General features: G+C 51.0%; 1 protein-coding gene across 1 annotated transcript in view; it reads right to left on the bottom strand.

Moving 5' to 3' along the window:
• Positions 1 to 1743: 1743 nt before the first annotated feature.
• Positions 1744 to 17608, bottom strand: part of med13a (mediator complex subunit 13a) — an 86922-nt gene continuing 71057 nt past the window's right edge. The window contains exons 17-30 of the mRNA XM_035434917.1: positions 16928 to 17095; positions 16469 to 16692; positions 14573 to 14762; positions 13395 to 13779; positions 12849 to 13065; positions 12109 to 12300; positions 11135 to 11358; positions 10285 to 10427; positions 9766 to 9924; positions 8622 to 8807; positions 4815 to 4966; positions 4038 to 4202; positions 3223 to 3323; positions 1744 to 2868 (exon numbers count right to left, since the gene is read on the bottom strand). Coding sequence (XP_035290808.1) covers positions 2736 to 2868; positions 3223 to 3323; positions 4038 to 4202; positions 4815 to 4966; positions 8622 to 8807; positions 9766 to 9924; positions 10285 to 10427; positions 11135 to 11358; positions 12109 to 12300; positions 12849 to 13065; positions 13395 to 13779; positions 14573 to 14762; positions 16469 to 16692; positions 16928 to 17095 — 2639 coding nt within the window. The 3' untranslated portion in view covers positions 1744 to 2735. The remainder of the gene's footprint in view (positions 2869 to 3222; positions 3324 to 4037; positions 4203 to 4814; positions 4967 to 8621; positions 8808 to 9765; positions 9925 to 10284; positions 10428 to 11134; positions 11359 to 12108; positions 12301 to 12848; positions 13066 to 13394; positions 13780 to 14572; positions 14763 to 16468; positions 16693 to 16927; positions 17096 to 17608) is intronic.

Below are 17608 nucleotides of genomic sequence, written 5' to 3'. Positions count from 1 at the left end.
TACAATGGCAAAGATCTGGTTGGTACATGCCTATAGCACATTTTTGGAGACAAAGAGTTTTGCTATTCTTCAGTACCTTCAAGCCAGTAGCCAGTGCATGGCAGTCGCTAGATCCTTTACCCACACTGGCCACTTTAAGAAGCAAATACAAAGTGAAATTAGCACAGAGAGCAAACATCTGCATCTATGAACGCAATTTCCTATTTGCGCTAAATATTTGTCAAGAGCTCACACCATGAAAAAAGCTTCTTTATTACCTCAATGTTTACATCCTCCACACAACAATGAGGGGAAAAGTGAGTGCGCCTATGTACACCAATAAATCAGTATACAGCTTGAAAACTTAATGCACCTTTAAATTCATAGCAATAGTACACAAGTAAGGATTCTATGGTCTCAGAAAGAAGGGGAACATTGCAGTGTGGTTTTACTCTACTTAGTAATAAAATAGCATTTAAAATTTCCATTTGTACCTCGTGTGCGACACAATGACTTGGGGAGTTCAGCCACAGTTATGAGAAAAGTCTCAAAGGCAGACGTCAAGCATAAATTGCTTTTACGAACTGTAGAAAAGGTTTCCCGATAGGTTTGTGTTTCCTTAATTGCACCGAATGGGGCACCAGCAACAAATAGAAAACTTCCGAGTTTCATGGCAGATATTTGTCAAGATGGCGAAAAGGCCTCACCAGATATTTGAATTCGGAAAACGTGTGTTAGAAGAAAATTCAAGAGCCTCTTGGATGACAAACCAGCGCCGACTGTACAAAATCTGCACCCCAACGGCCCCTAATGCCCAGTCCCGTTATAGCCCAACAGCAACAAACCACCGATAAAGGGATCCTGTTAAGTCTCAACCTGATGTGCACATAAGGAAGAAACATTAACAGCTACAAAAAAAAGTTGCCACTCTGCACACCTTTTATACAGAAGAATCTAATAAAAATCTGTCAACATTTTAATTTAATATTTATATATGTATATATTTACACACAAATCTCAGTGGCCAACACTTGACCTTCATGAGCTAATGGGAGTAGAAAACCCATTGCAAGTTAGACCGGTATTGACAAGAGGACTTTGACCACTTCCGAGAAAACGATGACCTTTTCTTCTAGTTTCCAAAACTTTCTGAATCACGGGGGGGGGGGGGCTGAAAGCATATTAGAACCAAACGGATAGGAGCTCATTTCAAAATCGGTACACAGGTTTTATTCCAGCAGGGGAAGATCAACCGACACATTCCTCGAAACGCGATTCATCTTCCACCGCGCACAGAAACTCTGCTTTAAATCCCACAGGCAGGTTTATCGGCAGAATTTCATTTACACCACACATTTACTTTCACAAAGCAACGAGAGTTCATCTAAATGCAGCCAGGTCAGAGGTGTCCCTCCACATTTGTGCAGGAAAGCCAGATTGAGTGGGTTTGAGGGAAAGGAAGGGGTTTTGGGGATGGTGGTGGGGGAGTGGGAGTTTGAGGGCTTTCTGGGTGAATAAGGAAACTCCATATCTACCTTCCTTACAGGAACTGGTCCCCCCCCCCCCCCACCACCCCTCATCAGTCATCACACCAGGGGTACAGGGCTGAATCCTGGGAGTTGACTACAATAAGATATACAATATATATATATATATATGCAGGACTTCATTTTCTGTTTGTCAGAAGTGCAGATTTCACTGGTGTCCTTGACCAAATTTTCACAGAGCAGTTCCCTCCCCCAAATAAACACAAGCACAGGAGAATTGAGTTGACGCACTTTATTCCTAAAACAGAAGCTGCACCAGCCGTGGCGGCGCCGCATTAATATATAATTATTTATATATATTGCCGTTTGGTTTTTTGTGTCTAAATGTGTGGTATAAAATACTATATACGACAATGTACCTCTTTTTATTTGAACACAGTGAACTTCATTGCTGTACAAGTACTCCGAAGCTGCAGCTTAGCCGTAAGCCCCCCCACACACAATGGCAAGGGCATACACCCCAAAACTACTTCATCTGTACATCATGACAATACAAATTTCTGTCCCCCCCCCCCTTACAAAAAATAATACTCTAAAAGCAACCTACTGCAACTTTGTTTTTGTTTTTTTGTGGTTTTTGTTGGTTTTTTAATTAAGACGATTACATATATTTTAGACCAATTGCTTTAAAGCAGGAAGGCGATATAAACCTTCTAGATTTTTTTAATATATAAAAGAGGTTAAGAAATAAGACAAATTATACATTTAAAAACTTACAATAAATAAGATAGATGCAGGCATTTCATTTGGATACAATTTCATCCAAAGACAAGGAATTTCAGGTCTTTATAATGAAGAGTCAAAATCGGTTGGCTTCGTTTGCGAATGTCCCTTTCCTTCCCCTTCTCGACAGACACGCCGGGCGCGGACTGGCCGCTTGCGTTGTTACGGCAACGGATACCACGGCCGCAAGCCCGGGGGGGGCGGGGCTTCTGTGGCCACTCCCACGCTTGCGGGGTCTCTGTCGGCAGACAGAAGCCGGCCTCTCCGGCTCCACGGTACTGGCTCTGTAGGATCGATCGTCCGCCACGCCCGTCCACTCGCACTGGCAAGGAAGAGTTCCAAACTCATATAAAGTCCAGCACTGTAGTCATCAGACAGGTTGTTTGTTTTTTTTTTTTTGTTTTTCTTTCTGTTTTTTTAAAATCCCTTTTTAGCACCCCTCCGTCCCCCCCCCCGTCCCCCCAGGGCTGGTTCCCGCTCCGTCGGCTACAGCATGTTCGTGATGAAGTTGTACATCTGGTTCAGCACCACGAAGTGAATGGGCAGGCAGGAGCGCCTGTCCTGGGTCGCAGGGTCGCACGTCAGCCAGGAGAGGGCGTTGTACTGCTCCAGGACGAATCTGTGGACGGGGGGAGGGGAGGGGTGGGGTGGGGTGGGGTGGGGTGGGGGGGGGAGAGGGAGCCGAGCAGACGTTAACTCGGGGAACAGATGCTAAAAATCACACACGCAGGACGTGTTTGGCTATATTCGCTTCTCCATCATCGTTTAATGCGAAAGCGCAGACATGCCTCCTTGTTAAGAGGCACTTTCCGAGCGCCTTAACTGCGCACTGGGGGGGGGGGGGAACCTACCGTCGAGCGGCATTCAGTGACCTCACCACAATCTGGCACCAAAACAAGCGGGCGGGCGCTACGCTACAAGTCAAACAGGTAATGTAGCACGTAGCGACACGGCGAGCGTGGGTTCGGCGTACCTGAGCACGTCTGAGGTCTGGTTGGAGTCGAGGGGGTGGGAGTGTTTACTGTGGAGCAGCTCGTCGGATTGCACTGAAGGCACGTGGAGGTGCAGGGAGGCCTGGGGGAGGGATGGGGGGGGAGGGGGAGAAAGTGTCAGTCAGACAGCTGCACACATTTCACACATTCCCTCTCTTCTCAAAGTACTGGTCTGTGGACATATCCTTACTACTCGCAAAGCTACGACTCTACGCTCAGCATTCAGATAGCAGCCCATACATACGCGCATCAGAGGTATTAATCCGACTTTAGTGAATGTTAGTATCTCGTCGGTAATGTTTCGTGCCGTGACTTTTTTTTGGGGCCAAACTCACTCAGGAAACAAAATGGCTCTCGTTTGATTAGAGTTAAAAATCTCAGTTTCCTCTCCATCGGTGGCTCGCCCCGACCCAATGAACAAGCCGCCTGAATTATTCACACGGCCCTGCTGGAGAGCTCGTCAATTATTAAAGGCGAGGAACCCGAGTCACGTGACTCGGGGCAGGCAGAAAGAGATTTAAGGTAACAGATGGACGACTCGGGCACTACGCAGACGCTGTAATCACCCATTCGATACGGGGAAGCACAGACACCGGATACGCAGTGCAGTAATAAAGAGTCAGGGCAATGTCCTTATTTGGAGCTCGTAAGAAATAACACGCGGACATGTTCACACGAATGAGAGTCCATTGCATTTACGTTACAGGCATTTAGCAGACGCTCTTATGCAGAGCGACTTACACAACTTTACTACATGCTACGCCGCCGCCGCGAACAGGGCGAGGGAAGCGGCTACCTTTAGGAAAAGAGGACACTGGTTCTGGGCCTGGGGGCAGGCCGACCAAAACCAGTCGGGCAGCGGGCCGGCCTTGGCCGTGGACACGAAGTACCCCAGCGCCAGTGGCTGCTGGAGGATGTTCGGAGCCTCGTCGTGGGACTCCATCCGGTCCGTGCTCTGCCCCTGAGGGGAGGGGGCGGAGAGGGGGGGATCAGTCCCAGAATGCACGCGCCCGCACGCGCCCCACAAACGGCATACAGTTAACAGCGCGCGTTAAAAAAAAACAGGCACTCAAAGACGTACACATACAATTACAGGACAGCCTCACCCATGCACCCAAACACGGGGAATCGAAAATATACACAAATGCAGGACGCAAACGGTCTCACGCTTGCACAGGGAATAGAAAATATAAGCATACAATTACAGGACGTACCAGAGACTCAAGGGTAATATACACACAATTACAGGACATAAACAATCTCAAGCGCACTCGGATCCAAATATAAATAAGTCTAACATAAAAGTCTAATATATACATATAATTACAGCGCGTAAACAATCACACACGCACACACATAGAATCACACAAGCAAAGCCAAACATACGCATACAAATGCAACACAAAGACAATCACACATACACACACTTGCACGCACAGGCACACACGTACGCAACAAGTGGAAAAAAAAACAAAAGTGCGTGTTTGAGCAGTGTCTCCCCCCCCCCCCCCCCACGCTCCAGACCGGTATTGGAGCAGCTGACCCAGTTCGCGGGGCTTGGACGGGGGCCTACCTTGCTGCTGTCCCCGCCGTGGTGGTAGTGCGACCCGGGGGAGTGCACAGGGGAGGTGGTGGGGGAGGCGGGCAGGATGTTGATGATGTCGGGGTCCACCAGGTCGTTCTCGGACTCCAGCAGGTCAAAGATGCCGATGGCGTCCGGCCCGTCTGCAAGTTACAAAATTTGGGTCACTCGGCACTCTTCTAAGCCGAAGGGACTCACAATAAGCAAAAAATGATGTTGAGGTGCGCAGTCACGACCGTGGAATCCACAGAGTCGAGCAGCAATCGTTGAAAAGAGGAAGGGGGAGGAGGAAGAGGGACGGATTCGGAACATGGCGCCCCTTCACCCCTGGCGACACAGGTGAGCACGCTCTCGCTCGATCGCCACACGGTCAGAAGGGCCAGGGACTCACCGTTAATGGTGTCAATGTTCTCAGTAGTGTAACTGGGGTTGGGTTGTGGACTCACCGTTAATGGGGTTGAAGGCGATGTGGATGCTCTCAGTAGTGTAGCTAAGGCTGGGTTGTGGACTCACCATTAATGGGGTAGAAGGCTATGTGGATGTTCTCAGTAGTGTAGCTAAGGCTGGGTTGTGGACTCACCGTTAATGGGGTTGAAGGCGATGTGGATGTTCTCAGTAGTGTAGTTAAGGTTGGGTTGTGGACTCACCGTTAATGGGGTTGAAGGCGATGTGGATGTTCTCAGTAGTGTAACTGGGGTTGGGTTGTGGACTCACCGTTAATGGGGTTGAAGGCGATGTGGATGTTCTCAGTAGTGTAACTGGGGTTGGGTTGTGGACTCACCGTTAATGGGGTTGAAGGCGATGTGGATGTTCTCAGTAGTGTAGCTAAGGCTGGGCTGTGGACTCACCGTTAATGGGGTTGAAGGCGATGTGGATGTTCTCAGTAGTGTAACTGGGGTTGGGTTGTGGACTCACCGTTAATGGGGTTGAAGGCGATGTGGATGTTCTCAGTAGTGTAGCTAAGGCTGGGCTGTGGACTCACCGTTAATGGGGTTGAAGGCGATGTGGATGTTCTCAGTAGTGTAGCTAAGGCTGGGCTGTGGACTCACCGTTAATGGGGTTGAAGGCGATGTGGATGTTCTCAGTAGTGTAGCTAAGGCTGGGCTGTGGACTCACCATTAATGGGGTTGAAGGCGATGTGGATGTTCTCAGTAGTGTAACTGGGGTTGGGTTGTGGACTCACCGTTAATGGGGTTGAAGGCGATGTGGATGTTCTCAGTAGTGTAACTGGGGTTGGGTTGTGGACTCACCGTTAATGGGGTTGAAGGCGATGTGGATGTTCTCAGTAGTGTAGCTAAGGCTGGGTTGTGGACTCACCGTTAATGGGGTTGAAGGCGATGTGGATGTTCTCAGTAGTGTAGCTAAGGCTGGGTTGTGGACTCACCGTTAATGGGGTTGAAGGCAATGTGGATGTTCTCAGTAGTGTAGCTAAGGCTGGGTTGTGGACTCACCGTTAATGGGGTTGAAGGCAATGTGGATGTTCTCAGTAGTGTAGCTAAGGCTGGGCTGTGGACTCACCATTAATGGGGTTGAAGGCGATGTGGATGTTCTCAGTAGTGTAACTGGGGTTGGGTTGTGGACTCACCGTTAATGGGGTTGAAGGCGATGTGGATGTTCTCAGTAGTGTAACTGGGGTTGGGTTGTGGACTCACCGTTAATGGGGTTGAAGGCGATGTGGATGTTCTCAGTAGTGTAACTGGGGTTGGGTTGTGGACTCACCGTTAATGGGGTTGAAGGCGATGTGGATGTTCTCAGTAGTGTAGCTAAGGCTGGGCTGTGGACTCACCGTTAATGGGGTTGAAGGCGATGTGGATGTTCTCAGTAGTGTAACTGGGGTTGGGTTGTGGACTCACCGTTAATGGGGTTGAAGGCGATGTGGATGTTCTCAGTAGTGTAGCTAAGGCTGGGCTGTGGACTCACCGTTAATGGGGTTGAAGGCGATGTGGATGTTCTCAGTAGTGTAGCTAAGGCTGGGCTGTGGACTCACCGTTAATGGGGTTGAAGGCGATGTGGATGTTCTCAGTAGTGTAGCTAAGGCTGGGCTGTGGACTCACCATTAATGGGGTTGAAGGCGATGTGGATGTTCTCAGTAGTGTAACTGGGGTTGGGTTGTGGACTCACCGTTAATGGGGTTGAAGGCGATGTGGATGTTCTCAGTAGTGTAACTGGGGTTGGGTTGTGGACTCACCGTTAATGGGGTTGAAGGCGATGTGGATGTTCTCAGTAGTGTAGCTAAGGCTGGGTTGTGGACTCACCGTTAATGGGGTTGAAGGCAATGTGGATGTTCTCAGTAGTGTAGCTAAGGCTGGGCTGTGGACTCACCATTAATGGGGTTGAAGGCGATGTGGATGTTCTCAGTAGTGTAACTGGGGTTGGGTTGTGGACTCACCGTTAATGGGGTTGAAGGCGATGTGGATGTTCTCAGTAGTGTAACTGGGGTTGGGTTGTGGACTCACCGTTAATGGGGTTGAAGGCGATGTGGATGTTCTCAGTAGTGTAGCTAAGGCTGGGCTGTGGACTCACCGTTAATGGGGTTGAAGGCGATGTGGATGTTCTCAGTAGTGTAGCTAAGGCTGGGCTGTGGACTCACCGTTAATGGGGTTGAAGGCGATGTGGATGTTCTCAGTAGTGTAGCTAAGGCTGGGCTGTGGACTCACCATTAATGGGGTTGAAGGCGATGTGGATGTTCTCAGTAGTGTAACTGGGGTTGGGTTGTGGACTCACCGTTAATGGGGTTGAAGGCGATGTGGATGTTCTCAGTAGTGTAACTGGGGTTGGGTTGTGGACTCACCGTTAATGGGGTTGAAGGCGATGTGGATGTTCTCAGTAGTGTAGCTAAGGCTGGGTTGTGGACTCACCGTTAATGGGGTTGAAGGCAATGTGGATGTTCTCAGTAGTGTAGCTAAGGCTGGGCTGTGGACTCACCATTAATGGGGTTGAAGGCGATGTGGATGTTCTCAGTAGTGTAACTGGGGTTGGGTTGTGGACTCACCGTTAATGGGGTTGAAGGCGATGTGGATGTTCTCAGTAGTGTAACTGGGGTTGGGTTGTGGACTCACCGTTAATGGGGTTGAAGGCGATGTGGATGTTCTCAGTAGTGTAGCTAAGGCTGGGTTGTGGACTCACCGTTAATGGGGTTGAAGGCAATGTGGATGTTCTCAGTAGTGTAGCTAAGGCTGGGCTGTGGACTCACCATTAATTGGGTTGAAGGCGATGTGGATGTTCTCAGTAGTGTAGCTAAGGCTAGGTTACGGACTCACCGTTAATGGGGTTGAAGGCGATGTGGATGTTCTCAGTAGTGTAACTGGGGTTGGGTTGTGGACTCACCGTTAATGGGGTTGAAGGCGATGTGGATGTACTCAGCAGTGTAGCTAAGGCTGGGTTGTGGACTCACCGTTAATGGGGTTGAAGGCGATGTGGATGTACTCAGTAGTGTAGCTAAGGCTAGGTTACGGACTCACCGTTAATGGGGTTGAAGGCGATGTGGATGTTCTCAGTAGTGTATAGTGGGGGTTGGGTTGTGGACTCACCGTTAATGGGGTTGAAGGCGATGTGGATGTTCTCAGTAGTGTAACTGGGGTTGGGTTGTGGACTCACCGTTAATGGGGTTGAAGGCGATGTGGATGTTCTCAGTAGTGTAGCTAAGGCTGGGTTGTGGACTCACCGTTAATGGGGTTGAAGGCGATGTGGATGTTCTCAGTAGTGTAGCTAAGGCTGGGTTGTGGACTCACCGTTAATGGGGTTGAAGGCGATGTGGATGTTCTCAGTAGTGTAGCTAAGGCTGGGTTGTGGACTCACCGTTAATGGGGTTGAAGGCGATGTCGATGTTCTCAGTAGTGTAGTTGGAGCTGGCCACCTGCACGAAGGCGGAGGTGGGGAACACCAGGATGTGCGTGCAGGACGTGTCCTGGGGAGTGTTCAGCTGCGACGTCTGCATGTTCAGCGTGGTGCTGCGTCCGAACACCGAGCCAGTGGACACCGAGTCTGCGGGGAGGGGGGGGGGGGCGGCGGAAACCGAGGAGGAGCGGTCAGAGCGCTCAAAACATCACAGAGACGCCGATTTAAAAAAGCACCACGCTCTTCTCTGCAAGGTCCGAGACCAAAGAAAACACTCTCTTGCTCCGCTAAACGTTTTTTAGTAAACACGCAGTTTGACATGTCGGCTCCGTCGACGAAACTGATTCGGCCACGGTAATTACTCATCGTTGAGCGATGCGTTCAGCGGACGGTTTGGCAGCTAAGCTAACCCCGCGCTTCTCTCGAAATAATGAAACAACTGCTTTCCTTGTCAAGTGATTTCCATGGCGAAATTGCAAAATCAATAGGGGCTTTTGAAATATTGACACTGCTCAATTTAGCCATAAAGCGCTACTGGGCCGCGCGCGTATCTGGCGAGTTGCTAAAGCGCATCAGAAGCTCCAAATGGAGTGAAGGCACCCGCTGATCTGGCGCCTGGCAGCCTGGTGGAGCAGGCTAGCGGGGCTTCAGTACTACAGCAGGGCTACTACAACGCACTGCTGTACAAAACACAAAACAGCTAGAAGGTAAAACGCATCGGTTGTGTGTGTGTGCGCGCGTGTGTGTGTGTGTGTGAGGGCACGAATGGGGGGGGGATGAGAGTAAGAGATAGAGACAGAGAGAGAGGGACGAGACAGTGAGACAGAGAGAGGGGGAGCGAGAGAGGGAGCGAGAGATAAAAGAGGGATGGTGAGAGATATAGAGAGGGATGAGAGACAGAATGATGGATAAGAGAGAAGGGAAGGAGAGCGAGAGACAGAGGGAGGATGAAAGTGAGAGAGAAGGATGAGAGAGGGGAAGGAGAGTGAGAGACAGAGAGGGGGGGTGAGAGGGAAAGAAGAGGATGAGAGAGGGAGTGGGATGAGAGAGAGAGAGAGCACGAGAGAGAGAGAGAGAGAGAGAGAGAGAGAGAGAGAGAGAATACCTGGCATGATGACAAAGGAGCCCTGGGGCTCCATGGCAACCAGACAGGCGCTGAGGATGCTGGGAGTGTCTGCGGCGGAGATGCCACACATCCTGCACATCTCCTTCAGCCTCCTGCTGAGCGACTGCAGATTGCGCCTGCTGAGCAGAATGCTCCAATCTGGGGGGGGGGGGGGGCGGAGAAAAGAGCGCTTTAGTCCCAGCGGGCCCGCCCACCTCCCCCTCCCCTTCCCCCTCCCCTCCCCTCCCCTCCCCTCCAGGCCCCTTCCCCCCTCCCCTCCCCTCCCCTCCTCAGCCAGCCACACAGCTACAGAGCTCAAGGTGTCAGGCACAGTGGTTGCAGACACAGCCTGGCTCCAGAAAGGAAAAAGAATACAAACAAAAAACCCTACAGCTACACCTCCCTTTAATTATTACAATTATTAAATTCATTAGTTATTAAAAGCATGTATGCAACGATATACGCAAGCAGCGGGAAAAGAACGTTCTAGATAAGCTCCTGTGAATGAGTTTCCCCAACCTCGCAGCTCTCCGTGACCTATCCGTCCGAGGCGGCCAATCACCACCCTCCAGGGCAGTGATGTCATCTGCACCAGGCCCAGGCACCAATCCCACAGCTTCTGGAGCCCCAGTCTTCTGGCAGAGCCTTTTTTCCTCCGGGCCCTGGGAGAGAAGCACAGCCCGCCGTCAGGTCCATTGAGCACACGGCCCTCACCATGTGACACGCTCAAGCTAGTCTCAGCGCTCCTGCTTCATTTATAATGCTGATTTTAACAATGCTAATGCTAATTTTAACACTGCTAATGCTAATATTAACAACCTGCAAGGTAACTTTTTCAAAATTTCCAAGGACTTGTAATCAATCAGAAAACAGACAAAAAAGTAAATTGGTAAAAAGTTAACAATTATTATTATTTTCTTAAATCAAATGCATAGTGACCAGTATTTTCAGCTGGGTACCGAACACGTACAGCTACAAAATTTGAAAAAGTAAGAATTAGTTTTCTGCCTTCGGACTAAAGCGCAAAACAAAATGAGCATCTTTCAGCGCTACGTATAAAAATCCCGAGCACTTGAGCTCTCTCCTCATTCATAATCAAGCGCTCTGGCTTTCAAGGGTCAGCAGGAGGGCCCAGCAATCTTCCGACCTCTCTTTCAGAAGCACGAACGCTCTTAACCGAGGGTGTCTAATCTCATTCGAAGGACGGCTGGCGCGACTGGCGTCCAGCGCTAAAACTCCAAGACAAATCGATGGATCCTGGCACTTAATCAAGATCTCGATAAGCTGAATGTGAAAAGCCGGATTTGGGCCCGTCCTGGACGAGATGGGGACGGGCTTCGCGGGCGTTATCGCTAGCGGGCGCGCTCACCTGTTGGGCACGTCGATGCTGATGATGCAGGTCTCCAGGAGCTCGCCGTACAGGTCGGTGCAGGTGGCCAGGAGCCAGCGCTGGTCGTGGGACAGGCAGTAGCCCACGAAGAGCACGTTGTACTTCTGGGAGGCCTCGCCGAACGTCTCGCCCAGCTCCGTCTGCTTGTCCTTCACGGGCGCCAGGATGAAGGGCGGCGTGTAGAGCCGCAAGCACTCGGGCCTCTGCGGGGCGAGGGGGGGGGGGGGGGGGGGGGGGGGGGGGGGGGGGGGGGGGGGCGGGGGAGAGGGTGAGGTCACGAGAGCAGCCGCCAGAGACGCAGCACGGCCGTCCGTCACCGAACGCACCGAACTCACGCATCGCCTCGCCGTTGGCTTGTATGCGTTCTGTTAACAAGATACTGCACTCTGTGCTGAGGAAGTCATTATAATGCCAATGTAAAGCAGATCCTGCAAACTCTCAGCCAATCAGGGTTTGAGAAATCCCATTGGGTGTGTTGTCACAAGTTACCTACCCGTCCAGATAATGTACAGAAAGCATGTGACTGAGTGAGCGCTACAGGTTAGCTTAGTCAGCATCCAGGGGATAGAGATTAAGGAAATAATCTAATTATCTCTACACCTCAACTGTTCTAGAACTGTTGCCCCATCCCCCCTTATACTTAACTTTGACACCATTTCAATAACTTAAAGATGAGTTTTTGGTTCTATTCCCCCAAATTCCAGGACCAATATGAACGCTAAAGTACGCTAATGTATATTATGAGCGTCCCACACTTTTCCCAACCATTTTTTTTTTGAGTAGACCGTGGATTCTGACCCAGGATCAGTTTCTACCAGCACTATTTGAAGAAAACTTATGAATGAAGAAACATGAATCCCTTCAGCTGAAGCAGCCCCATAAAGCCCATCTCTGTCAGTGTTCTGGTCCTTGATTTTAGGGGTGTTCCCAGACCGGGGGGGCCAGCTCTTTACCTCGGGGCTCTTGAGGGAGGTGTCGAGGGCCAGCCCGGGCCCGAAGCCCGTCAGCGTTTTGACGTTGGTGGAGGCGGGCAGGGGCCGCCGGCACTGGGAGAAGACGGAGAAGGCGAGCGACTTGAGGTGCTGGGCGTAGATGTGCCTCTCCTCGCTCCGCACCGGCTGCAACAGGTACTGGCAGGGAATTATCTGAGAAACACACACACAAAGAGACACACACACACACACGTGCAGACACACACACACACACACACGTGCAGACACACACACATGCACACACGTGCAGACACACACACACACACACACGTGCAGACACACACACACACACACACACACACACACACACACACACACACACACACACACACACACGTGCAGACACACACACACACACGCCGTCAGACTTTGACCTCCAGCGCAACCCGACACACACGCAGAGCTGACGTTCGCACTTCTGAGAATCGACCCCCCCCTCGCTGGCAAAGTCACGAAGATTCAAAGAAAAAAAAAAAAAAAAAAAAAACACATTTTTAATTACCTTAAGTGGGCAGGCATTCCCCCCCCCCATAGCTCTAGATCTATACTCACAGATAAATAGCCCGTGGAGCGCATTAAATAAAACGCTCTACCTTTCTAAGAAAAGAGAACCCTGATTTCTTTCAGGAAAGGAAGACGGAAGACAAGCCGGGGCGATGACCGAGGGAGGCGGGGGGTGGGGGGTGGGGGGTGTGCGGTACCTGCACGGACACGGCGTTCCGGATGTGCGGGGGGAGGAACTGCAGCATCTCCAGGTAGCAGCGGAGCAGGCCCAGGGTCCAGACGCTGGAGTGGGCCGAGCCCTCCGTCTCCTCGTAGGTGAAGGGGTCCACGATGTACACCACGATGGCGGGCGGGTAGGCCACGGCGTGCGACTCGCCGTCCGTGGGCACGCCCACCTTCTCCCGCTCCATGGTGCTGCGCGAGAGACGGACACGCGGTCACTCGGAGCGCCCCGGGAACGGCCGACCGGCTCCGCCGAAGGACATTTTACCCAGAATCCTCTACTGCTTACGATACTGCAACTTTACGAATTATTTACAATGAATTTATTTACGTTTAGCCTTTTCCTGCATCTCTGTTCGTTCACTTAAAATAAATGACCGTTACACTTGCACGCTGTTGTGCATGACTAACATTAAAAGTAATCAAATCTTTAGTTTAGAGAAACAGGAATCATTGATGAGTACACGTGAATGGACTCCATTTTGGCGGTAAAGGCTACGGGCTCCGCGGGGCCACCGTACCTCTCGGGCGGTTCCGCGGGGCCCTGAGTCTGGGCGGCGGCGGCGGTGGAGGCGTCCCCAGAGCCGCCGGTGTTCTGGCCCCCCTGGGAGCCCCCGCCCGGGGCCCCGAAGGGAGGGAAGGAGCTGGGCTTGGACGACTGCACGGCCCCGGCCTGGCCGGAGGGCGCGTGGGCGGAGGGGGGCGCGCTGCCCGCCGCGGGGGGAGGGGCTGCGCCCGAGCCGCCGCCGCCGGGGACCGCCAAGCTCTGACTGCTCGGCGTGGAGGAGGAGGAGGAGGAGGAGGAGCTGTTTGGGGGTTGTGTGGATGACGATTGGCTGGAAGCAGGAACGGGGTTGGGCTGTGCAAGTAAGGAGCTGTCCAGTGACTGAGAAGCAAGATAAGGAGCTGAAGAGAAAGAGAGAGAGAGAGAGAATGGAAAAGTTCACCATGAGTAAAGCAATTCCGATCAAACTGATAACACAAGACTCTGTTGAGCAGCTCATACAAGCACGTTAGCCTTATCACATCACTGATCTTAAGACACATATTTACTCAATGAAAAAGAAAAGGCCTTTCTTTGTAAGAGGTGTCCGATTAGGCTCACTCAAATCGAGGCTTTTGGGCGGCAGGCGGCACACTTAAATATGCTGAGCCCGTTAGCGTAGCAGCGATCAGGGCTCATTCTCTGCGAATATGAGGCAGTTAGCGTGGCATTGATCGGTGGTCTTTCTCGGTGTATACAACAAGCCCGTTAGCGTAGCAGCGACTGGGACTCATTCTCTGCGTATACGCCAAGCTTGTTAGCGTAGCAGCGTTCGAGGCTCATTTTTGCCGTATGCACAGAGCCCGTTAGCATAGCATCAATCGGGGCTCATTTTTGCCATATACACAAAGCCCGTTAGCATAGCATCAATCGGGGCTCATTTTTGCCATATACACAAAGCCCGTTAGCATAGCATCAATCGGGACTCATTTTTGCCATATACACAGAGCCCGTTAGCGTAGCATCAATCGGGGCTCATTTTTGCCATATACACAGAGCCCGTTAGCGTAGCATCAATCGGGGCTCATTTTTGCCGTATACTCAGAGCCCGTTAGCGTAGCATCAATTGGGACTCATTCTCAGCATATACAGTACGCCTCGCCCGTTAGCATAGCCTCGATCGGATCCTAGGTAACACTGTGCCGCGAGGCTTACCGAGGTCGTGCCGGCACACTTGGGCGTAGAGTTTGAGCTTGGCGAAGGAGTCGCCGCTGCCGCTGGTCGCCTTCAGGAACCAGTCGCTCACCGGCTGCTCGGCCAGCTTCCGGGCGGCGGTGCCACCCACGCGCACGATGCCGTCCGAGTGCATTTTGGAGATGGGCCGGTGCTGGCCGAGCCTGCAGGACTGTGATTGGGTGGAGGGAAACAAGGTCAACATGACATCACTGATAAGTCAGAAGTCAACTGCTTTCCATTCTGGTCATTATCAGCCATAAGAATGCAGGAACCTGCTTAGAATACCAGAGTTTTTTTAACAATACACCTCAGGCACCTGGCATTTCCTAGAAAGCAGAAACTCCTGCCATAAATTCTGTCTTTCTTTTTCCCCACCTGTCGACCTGCATTGTGACTAGCACAAAATACAAAAGAAATAATAAAAAAGGCACAAAAAGCAACTCGAGGATTTGGCGCCCGCATCGGTGGCTTAATGTTTGTATTTGTAATGCTTCAGCTGCCGAGCTGGAATTCAGGCGAACTTATCGGCGGTTACATCACAATGGGACGCATTCTTACGGCTTTCTTCCACCACCTGACGCTGGTGTCGACAAGGGTTCGGCGGCTAATCTTAAAGCAGCGAGACAGTTCTCTACGTTTAGAGAACACTTAAAACAACTCCCCCCTCTGAGCACCCGTCCAAGTCACCTTTATCCTCGACTTAATTGCCCCAACCACTCTGTCACCCTCGCACGGTAGAATCCTAGCACCTGATAGGTTATCTATCAATATTGATATCGATTGGCCAGTTCACAGTCCAGCAAAACAGGTCGCCGTGACTGACGACGTACGATGGATGTTGCTAGGGGGCAGTGACAATCGGTTTAAAACTTTCGTCCCGTGGTTGCCGCGACGACCCGCTGAGGATGTACAACAGCCCGGACGTGAAATACAACAAAACTTCAACCGTGTCAGTGAACAGCATTTATACGTTTTGTGAACAACAACAACCAGAGCGACAGCAGAACTTCCACGAGCAGCTCTGCAATTTCAGAGTGCCACTCTGCAGCACTGTAAGCTGACCGTATGGCAGAGCAGTGCGTTTCATCAAATACACCACGGTACGGTAGATACAGAAGAATTGGAGATCAGGTCATGTAAATGAAACTCGAGGAGGGGGGGGGAAGGACCTCGAACCTTCATAAAAAAAGAAGAGTGAAAATGGAACCAGCAGGCAGCAAGTGTGAGAGCAGGAGTGGCTCTATAATACCATTTCCTGGAATAAATGAAACATCTTTTTCATGTTCCTTGAATTCTTTATTAGATGTATTTTTACTTCAAGAGGAGGAAAAAAATGGGCTTTCATTATTTAAGCGCATTGGCGCTTTTCCACTGAAACGCCAGACGCGTTTTTGAAGGGGAAGCCGAATCATATTTAAACATAATTAATAATTAAACATGCGGGCTTCTCCGAAACGATCTTTATCAAAGTGACAAATAGACTTTGATAATCACGAAAACATTGCATCCTGTTCCGTGATGACCGAAGACAGCTTCGACGTGCGGAAATCCTGTACGAAATCCTGCAAAAACTTTTTCAGAGCAATGTGGCTGAAAATTTCATTTGACTAAGAGCCAATTTAAATTTGTCACTCTTTCTGAAGGAAGGAAATTGTACCTCAGAATAAGCAATTTACTCCCAAAACGGCTTTTCGGGTTAACCCTGATGAAGCGTTAAACGCATGACCGTGAAGCACTTTGAGCATTCAGGAAAAGGTGCTATATAAATGCAAGGATATTATTATTATATTATTATATTATTGACTACGAAACCGGGACGAAGGACGGCGGCGGTGGCGGTGGCGTTAGCAAGCCGGTCCGCCGCGGGGTCCCCACCTCGTACACGGCCGTCAGGTCCCTGAAGAAGGTCTTGGCGCCGTTGAGGAGGGCCTCATTCTCGGGGCACACCACCAGGTACCCCACGTCCCGCTGGGAGCCGAAGGGGTCCAGCAGGAGCTTCTCCCAGTAGGGCAGGCCGAAGGGAGAGAGCACCACGAAGTCGTACTCGTACCCTACCAGGAAGGTGGGGATGGGCAGGGGCTCCGGCGACTCGTCCGTGCCTGGAGGGGGGGGGGGGGGGCGGGGGATAGGGAGAGATCCAATCACAGTCCTCACCTGCGTTCCCACACATTACGGGCTCCTGACTCAACGCAGCAGATGATAATTAAAAGGTTCCCCGTTGGAGAAACATCTGGATCGTTAACAAATCGTACTGAATTAACTCGAGATGAGTCCTCCCTCTTACGCTAGCCTGCTTTTGGCTTTGAGTAATAACAAGTGTCCCCTGCCGCTTACCGTAGGAGCCCCGGCCGGCCATCTTGTGGAACTGCTGCCAGGTGAGCGGCCCCTGCACGCCCCAGGAGCGCACCGTCCTCTTCTTCTGGATGGCGTCCTGCAGCACGGGCTGCAGGGACAGCAGCACCCGCAGGACGTCCTGAGAGCACAGCGTGCTGACGTCCACCGCTGGGGGGGGAGGAGCGGGAGGGTCAGCACGGGGAGAACAGCCCCACGGCAACACAGAGACTAAACCATGTGAATGTGAACTAAAGCTCACAGAGACCAAAACTGGACTGAATGTGAACTAAAGCACGCAGAGACCAAAACTGGACTGAATGTGAACTAAAGCACGCAGAGACCAAAACTGGACTGAATGTGAACTCAAGCACATGCAGTCTAAGCCACATGACTGAATGTGAACTAAGGCACCTGGAGACTAAGCCACATGGGGTTAATTGGAGTTAAAGACGGAGTAAAACTGATTGAGAGAACAGGTAAATCAGAGTCAAAGGAGGAGCAAATCTTAGTTAAAGGAGGAGTAAATCTGAGTTAGGGGGGTAAATCTGAGTTAAAGGAGGGGTAAAGCAGAATGAGAAGAGGGGTGTATCTGAGTAAAAGGAGGAGCAAGTCTTAGTTAAAGGAGGGGTGTATCTGAGTAAAAGGAGAAGTAAATCTCAGTTTAAGGGGGAGTACAGCTGA

Source organism: Anguilla anguilla, chromosome 9, assembly GCF_013347855.1.
Source record: "Anguilla anguilla isolate fAngAng1 chromosome 9, fAngAng1.pri, whole genome shotgun sequence".
Lineage (NCBI taxonomy): Eukaryota > Metazoa > Chordata > Actinopteri > Anguilliformes > Anguillidae > Anguilla > Anguilla anguilla.
The sequence above is the reverse complement of the archived record's forward strand: the minus strand, read 5'-3'. Positions and strand labels throughout refer to the sequence as shown.